Below are 8,759 nucleotides of genomic sequence, written 5' to 3'. Positions count from 1 at the left end.
CATATTTCCGCATAGTTTTTGGTGGCATTCGGCCGCTTTGTAGTTTGACCGCTCCGAAACACGAGTAGTTTTTGCCGCGCTTCGAATTTATGTAACGGACTGCCCAAACCAACGCCCCATTGGGGCACCCCAAGGCGCAGTGTTAACGCTTAAATGGTCATTTATCTTTGATTAACTGTTGTTGGCTGTCGGCTGTCGGTGTTCGGTTGTCGGTGGTCGGTTGTCGGTTTTTGGTTTTCGGTTGTTTGGCTGTTGCTGTTGTTGCCTGTCTGCTCGTGGCGCGTGTTGCAACCGCCGAAATCGAGCACAAAATCAAAATCAAAACTCCAGCTGAAGCTGAAACTGAAACTTTAGCCGATTCAGCTAGTATATTGTAAGCGCTCGCATCATTTATCATTTTTAGTTACAATTTCGAATTTTCACTCTTGTGGCATTTTTGGACGCAGCGAAATTAAATGCGCGTATAAAAATCAGAGGGCCCTCAACTCTGGACGCCAGTTTGCAACTTTTGGTAGCCGCCAACAGATCCCCGCACAGCATCACCACAGCGCCCCAATATATGTCCATGATGCGTGGAATTCTAGTAAGTATTTGTGGAAATTGAAAACCTTGAACTACTGCTTACGCTCAGTGAAAACACTTTCAGTTTCTCTGCTTCGTTGCTGTGGCGAGCGCCTCGAAATTGGGCTACAATTACCGGCCAGCTGTCGACGACAGGCGCTTTGCCGACCTCATCGATCGGGAGGCCACCGGATTCAGTGCATCGGATACACGGCAGCAACAGCAACAGCAACAGCTACAACAGCAACAACAACAGCAACAACTGTTGGGGCCACAGGCCGCACCTGATGAATTTAATAAGGAATTCTATACATATGCCGCGCCCGAGGAGGACTTTGCCGATCGCGAGGCCACACAGCAAATCGCCAATATGCTGAAGCGCAGTCTACGCGTGCTCTTCATCAAGTCGCCCGAGCATCAGGGCCTCACGAATGCCGCACTGCAGCTGGCCAAACAGTCCAGCGAGCAGCGCACTGCCATCTATGTGCTGACCAAGCAGGCGGACGTTGGGGAGCTGGCGCAGCGGCTGCAATCCGAGAAGCAGAACTTCGAGCACAAGCCAGAGGTTCATTTTGTGAAATATCGCACGCCCGAGGATGCGCTGCGTGCACAGCAGCTCATCCAGCAGCAATTCAATGCCCTGGGTGGCAGCTCGCGCAGTTCCGATGAGGGCGTGGCACCGGTACTGGACTTCAGCTCAGCTCCGATTGTGGATGAGCGCTCGCCAGCCCAGTCCAGTGTCGGCTCTAAGTATTTGCCTGCAGCGTAGCAGCTTCGAGTATTGCAACTAGAATTCCTTTAGTCAGTTTACATTGTTGTAGTTGTTTCTGTTATATTTTATTAAAATAAGATTCCCATTACAAATTGCGTGTGCCGAGCTGCTGGGCAAGGCTATAATTTTACTTTGATGTAGAAACTGTTCTCGGAGCTAAGCTCTTGACAGAAAAATGGAAAATTAAAATTATGCTCGCTAACAAACCAATTTAATACGGGATACTCTTCGATGATGTTCATGGACTATGATTACAGCATTACATACAGATGCAACAGTGCTCTATATAAAAAAATGTATTGACTGGTTGAACATTTGGTTTCTGAATAAGCAATATCTAATCGAGCCTTGCATGAACAAAGCTTGAAGCAGAATCGAGTTGGAGTTTATTTTTAATATTGTAAAAATGCAATAGAAATTCTTCTAGTCAGTGTGGGAGCTTACAGAAATTATTCAGTATATTTATTGTCAAGGTACTGTTGAGTCCAGATAATTCCAAATGGCAAGGGGGGTTTTTTCGATTTACACAGAAATTCAAATTATCGAGAATTATCGATAACGAATTTTTGCAAGAGGATAGAGCTTATTTCGATTTATCGTGTTATTTGATTTAGCGGGGTATAAATCATCAAGACGACTATATTTTAATTCCTTGCTTCTTCGTGGCAGACGTATATCTTTTATAAGAATTAATTTTATAAAGTAACAACTTGAGAGTGTTCAAAAAGCGACTATTATTTATCTGTTATGCGTGTATTGTGTACGTGTGCTCAATTAAGTACCCTTTGACTAAGTATTGTATGCCTCAGGATTAGTGGCTTTAAGCCAAGTGCTACTGCCACTGCCACTGCCACTGCCACGGCCATGGCCATGGCCATGGCCATTGCCATAGCCACTGCCGTTGCCGTTGCTGTTGCCCAGAAGACAGACTTTGAAAAAGGCAGGATACAACTTTTATAATTTGATTAGCTTTGTGCAGTGATTTTGCCTTTGTGCTGTACTAAGAACAGTTTTGTATTATTTATGCACTATAGTTCTTAGAATTATCGAAAGTTTAACAAACGCCTGGTCTGAACTGATATTAAACCATCTTTTAAATTATTCTGCATAATACATCAAGAAATTCTTGTAAACGAGAATTTATATCTAATTGAAATTAGTTTTCTATCAGCTAGATAGGAGGATGGGCAGTCAACTAATTAAATTTTAAGCTGAGAGATTTAGTCCAAAATTACACAATTCTTTTTATTGATATTTTGGTTACAGTCCCTTAGTTACCGATAAATAGAATTCCTTAAATTCTGTTTGAATCTAGATTTGTGCAATTGCAAAGGTGTTTAATTCGCCGCCTTCAGATCAGCAGCACAAAATAAGAAGATAGCTTTGGGGATTCGTCTTATAAGCTCAGCTTCACAGCCCAATAAATTGTCGCTTATTAAAGTTGCAGAAAGGAAGCTTAGAGCATATCCTTGCTGCTGGCAATTTAAAACGGATTCAATTTCAATTGTTGCCGTGCGTGGCAATTGCTGTCTAGGGGGTCCACAGGAGTTGGCGGGTCTTGCAATTATGTTGGCGCTGTAAAGCAGCCAGCACGTATGTGCTGTGGCATGTATGTGTGTGTGTTTTTTCTTTCCTTTTTTAAGCGAAGCGAAATAAAAGTAAATAATGAAAATAAAACGCCGGCGAAAGGCGCACAGATAAAAATAAAACGCATCGCATATAAAACGAAGTACCGACAAAATGGCAGACAGTTTGCGAAGCGGGAAATGCCCCACTCCCTTCCTGATTGTCTATAACGTCTCTATCCGATTAAAGCGCAATTCGGAGTCAATTAATACAAATGAGCGGCGCTTAATATGGTTGGCGAGGGAGGGGGAGCGAGTGGAGGGGATTCTGCGATTTGCACAATAACTCACAGCAGCAAGCAGGAAGAGGCAGCATTTTGTTCTGTTTGCCCCTTGCAATTTAATTAAACAAACAGTTTGCCCTGCGGTTTTCGGCCAGCACTAGCTGCGGCAGCCGCAGTTGGCCCGGGGGACTAGTAATTTGCAGCGGCAACAGCAAAAATGTTTGCCAAGTGCCGACGTGTTGGCAACAACTCTAATCCGTTGTGAATAATTGTTATTGTTTTGGGCACTCGGACCGGGCACTTGTGCTCTAAATTTAATTGTCTAGGATTGAAGTTGCACAGCCGTCCATTGCGGTCCGTCGGTCTGTCAGCCATATTGATTATTTTTAATTGCTATTTAAGAGCAGTCAAACGAAATAGGCGCAGTTATAGCCCAAATAACTCGCATATACAAGCAAGCATGGCTTTAAGCCATTCTCGTGTTGAACAAGGTCGTAAGACAAAGATATTTTGGTACATTTGGAAAACAAGCTTAATGCATTAATGTCTCTTGTCCTGTCACAGCATGCCGTAATGTCCCAGAAGTAGAATTGCAAAAGCAATCAAACTCAAATATTGTTATTCCTAATTGATAACAAAATTAATAATTATATTAGCCGGAGGCCTCAATACCCAGTGTTTTACTAATCTTTAATTTTGGTTTTAAATCAACACTGAAATCTAAAAAGAAAAGAATAAGTAAAATAATTATTGATAAAATGTTAAGCTATAAATTATTATAAAAAAAAATTGTGTTTTACTTTAAGTTAATTTTAATTTTTATTTTAACTCTAACTTGTAAATAAATAAATAAAATAATTATGGATAAATATGTATCAAAATGACCGATTTATTTTATTATTAACCTGATTAATTAACTATAATTTAAATGAATAAAATAATTAAATTAATGAATTTATTTAATTTATTATAAAATCTTAATTAAAATATAAGTCTCAGTATCCCAATATTTAAATTAATATACATACATATAGAGATATAGAGAGAGAGAAAAGAAGAGAGTAATAGAGTAAAGGAAGAATTACATGAGGAAAGAAGTGAAAAGGGTAATGAAGGGAAGAAGATTTAATGAGGGGAGGAGGATCAAAATATTGATAGCTATATTATATTTAGAGTGATATTAGGAGAGGGAGAGATGGAGAGGGAGAGGGATAGAGGGAGAGGGAGATGTAGAGGGAGAGGAGAGGGAGAGGAGAGGTAGATTGAGAGGGTATAGGGAGAGTCTCAGAGGGATAGGGAGAGGGAGAGGGAGATGGAGATGAGAGGGATATTTAGATTTAATTTATCTTTGAGAGGGAGATGAGATTTAAGGGAGAGTTTAGAGTTCTAGGGAGAGTTTCTCTTTATATGGAGAGGGATCTCTTGAGAGTCTTTAGATTTATCTTATATTTTATATGGAGATGTATAGAGTTATATGATTCTATATTATCTTTGGGTTTATTTTAGAGTGTATTGATATTTATATTTATATGTTATCTTTTCTATATATTTCTCTTTATATTTATATTTTTTATATTTAGTTATATTTATTTATATTTATATTTATATTTATATTTATATTATATCTTTATTTTATATTTATACAAATATGGTAGTCTATCATACTTTATAGAATGAATTTGGTAAAGTCTTTAAAGTCAAGTGATTTTGTTTGATTCACAATTGAAGAAGAATGCAATTTCAATGAACTCAATAGCGTTCAATATAATTTCAAGGAACTGAACACCCTTCAAAAAGCAATCTATATACACATACATATATGTGCAGGTGTTAGTTAACGAGAATGTGTGTGTGCTTCTGTGTGCTAGGGTAAGATTGTATTGTTGTAGGGCCAGGATTTTGTCATGTCACAGCCAATTAAGCTACCTGAAATGAAAGATGAAACGTAAGGCGACAAAGCATTGAAAGCGCTGCCTGGAATCGATGTATGTTCGAGATAAACCCACAACCACACACTTACTCGTACACACACACACCCAGACAAACAATTATGTATTTTGTATTTGGCTACTTGTATTGTAATGGCCCCTCAGTGCGGGCGTACAAAGCTCAGTTCCGTGCATCATTATCCCTTTTTGGAGTCTCAAATTGATTTGGAGATATGAATTTCTGTCCTTGGCCGTCGAGCTAATTGTGAAGCGTCTAGCCAGTCGAGAGCAGAACAGACATACATATGCATATCTGGAGGTGTTTGCCCGATCACATGTCTAGGCTCGTGGGTTTTTAAATTTCACATACATATGTATATACTGTTTCAGCTCGCCACACACATGTGGCTTTAACTATGCAACGAACTTAACTAATATGCTAAGGTGTGATGAACGGGATTGAAAAGGGACTCACACATTGTGGGCTGCTTGATTATGTATTGCAGTCTTGGCGACCAAACACCATCGACAAAATTATTATTGCATTTGTATTGCGGCAGTCGAAGAAGTAACACACAGTGAATGTAAATCGATTCCATATTTGTGCTTGACAGACAATCACAGCTCTGAGCAGCTGAATGCGTAATTGATGTGTGTACGTGTGTGTATTAGGCATGTGAGAATGTTGACCCAATTTGGCGTGCAATCACTTGACGCTCGCGGGTCCTTTGCCTCTACGGACACAATTCAAACACAATTTCCAGAGCGCCAGCTAATACAGCTAATAAAGTGAACCCAGCTTAAAGCCACAAAGCAAATAGGTGTGGTTGCTGCATGTGGCAGGGGACAAGCAAAGGGTCGGCTTCTTGCCCAATTCAAGCATAGACAGCGCATGAACGAAAGCCAGCACAAAACGGAAATGAAACTTATTAAAAGATTTGAATCTAATCGATTTTTGTCCTTTACGCCGAAATGAACTTTGCCGTCGCCAGCTCGCAGTTACCAGTTACCAGTTACCAGTTGCCGTTGCCAGTTGCCAGTTGCCGTTGCCAGCTGTGGTGCGGTGTGGTGGGGTTTGGTGCGGTGCGGTGCGGTGGGGTGACCATGGCATTTGCCAGCCATAAATTTAATTGAAAACCCAAATAGTATTCTGTCTATGGCAGCCTGGTGGCAAGGCGAGCCGAGTGCATGTCCGTATGTCATGTAAATACACATACATACATACATGCCTACAAGCATATATAGAAGGATTTTATTAAATTTACTTAAGCGTCGATAACTCAACCAAATCATTGGCTTTTAGTGCATAGAGCGAACGTGCTGACTGCCACCTGCGCACGCAGACAAATGCGATTTCAAATAATTTGAATATCCAATTGAATGTGTGCACTTATCGTCACGCACACATATCTCTCAATGCACTCAGCGAGCTGCCTACCTACCGACGAGAGCCGTTCAGCCCGGCCAAGTGGAGAGTCACGTTTGCCAACTTGCTGCCGTTTAACACAAATGCCAACCCATGCACAGCATCAATTGTCTATCTGACCGTAGTCGTAGCCATAGCCGTAGCTGCAGAGCACCGATTCGGATGGCACATTGAAAGACCAACTAGACAGCGGCCATTTGCTGTTGCCCGAGGGCTGGGGCCAGCTCAACTTAAGCTGCGATATTGAAATTCGCCTGAGCGGCAAAAGTGTTTGAGTGCATTCAGGCATTCCTACGCTCACACTTGCAGGTGTGAGAGCCGCCACAGACATTTTAAATGGCAAACAGATTTCTGTGAAATGCTTTTCAGCAGGCATTACCAATAAGCGTAGCATATCTTTCAGCGTACAACGACAATAATCGAGCATCTAAAGTCTTTCAAATGATGATTAAAATTGCTGCGCAACAGTGTTAAAAAGTCACACGAGAATGCTTTTATGGCTAACAAGCGATTTGTATACGGTAAATTAAGTGTCAATTAGACTGAAAACAGCAACTGAACAATTTTCTGTGTATTTGGTTTTTGTTTTGAAGAAACACTTTAAGCTTTTATCGGCTTATAGCAGTCGAACGCACTCATCAACAATTTATTTGCAGTGTCATAAATATGCGATGTACCTCTGTGGATATTCAACGCTTAAAAATAAAACTGCAGTAATTCTGTATTCTTTTTATGCCCGTGCACAAATTAAGAACTGTCAATGAAAGTCAATTGAATTAAAAAACATTTTTGTACACATGCTGAATTCATGAGTTCATTTCATAAGTTCAATTTTGCAGCATAATTGGTAAAGTGGTTCGATTTAGCCACTTTAATATTCACTTTGAATAGATGACCTTTTTAAATGGTATTCAAAATAGTTGTCTAATAGCTCGCACTAGGGCGCCTTAGATGTAATGTGACAATTAGAGCAGGTTGCTAACCAAATGCAATTAAATTAAATTGTTTATTGGGAAATGCAAATAACAGTAATATAAGAGCAATATTTATTTCATAGTAAAGGGCCACTTTATGTTTATAAAGCTAACAGCATATCCTAGGTAACTGCTCAATAGATTCCTTATTTTGTTGCTTATGCAATAAGCAGACATTTTTGAATTCTTTCAAACTCAATTCCATTTATTTAATTAACTTTAAATAGTGGCAACAAGTAACAGCTGCACTGCGCTCGAACAGGCACGCATGGCCACAGAAAAATAAATATGTGTGTGTAAACAGATGCGTGCATGTTCGTGTGGGTGTGTGCGTGTGTGTTCGTTCTGTTGTGTGCAATCAGTGGCTCAATCCTTTGTTGCTGTTTTGTCATCCAACCGAAAGAGACACAGAGCAACCGAAATCGAAGCGCGTGAAACCAAAGCCATAGCCAAAAGGAAATGCTGGTCGATAGCCAAAGGCAACTGATGTGTGTGCAATTTTTTTTTTTTTAATTTGTGCAACTGCAGCGAGCAGAGCCACAACTGTGGACAATTTAATGCTGGGCATGTTTTGAGTCCACTGCTTGCACTTCAACTGCAGCATTTCATCGAATTAAATTCGACATAACAAATAATGAGATTAGCTACGAAAGACATAATAATATTGAGTGTTAAGTTATAAATTCGATGAACTATATCGATACAATATTGTGAGCAATAAATATATTTTGCTACTAAATATTTTTCTTATAATTTCATACAGTAAAAAGTCTTATCAAAATGTAAACAAGTAAGAAAACTCTAGTCGAGACTGCCCGACTACAAGATCCCCTTTAAGCCACTGATACTTCAATAAATATTCGCACATGCACACACACACACAGGCACCCACACAAAAACACGCATTGGCTGCAGTGGTGGCTTACTATGGGAACGTAATAACTTTTCTTGTGGCTGGACTATCTTCATGAAACTTTTAGATTATGATTATAACATGGATATGCATGTATTTGCCAAAGCACAAAGTAACGGGACAAATTATCGATTTTTAAAGCAAATTCCCGTGGTACACATGGACCTAGGAAAAAAAATTTCAAGTCTCTAGCTCGTATATCTTCTGAGATCGACGCGTTCAAATATACGGACAGACGGACGGACGGACGGACAGATGGACAGAGCTTTATCGACTCAGCTCGTCATCCTGATCAAAAATATATATACTTTATGGGGTCTGCCACGCCTCCTTCCG

The 8,759-nt window shown here is 40.0% G+C and overlaps 1 protein-coding gene across 1 annotated transcript; it reads left to right on the top strand.

Annotated features, from left to right (window-relative positions):
- The first annotated feature begins 250 nt into the window (after nt 1-250).
- Nucleotides 251-1,534, top strand: TwdlQ (TweedleQ). Its single transcript, XM_018001659.2, has 3 exons — nt 251-373; nt 447-583; nt 647-1,534. The coding sequence occupies exons 2-3, from the start codon at nt 560-562 to the stop codon at nt 1,328-1,330; spliced, it is 708 nt and encodes a 235-aa protein (XP_017857148.1). The 5' UTR covers nt 251-373; nt 447-559; the 3' UTR covers nt 1,331-1,534.
- Nucleotides 1,535-8,759: the final 7,225 nt, after the last annotated feature.

Source organism: Drosophila arizonae, chromosome 2 (assembly GCF_054131065.1).
Source record: "Drosophila arizonae isolate 15081-1271.41 chromosome 2, UAZ_ARI_1.0, whole genome shotgun sequence".
Classification (NCBI taxonomy): Eukaryota; Metazoa; Arthropoda; class Insecta; order Diptera; family Drosophilidae; genus Drosophila; species Drosophila arizonae.
Note: the sequence above shows the minus strand (reverse complement) of the source record. Positions and strands in the feature narration are given on the sequence as shown.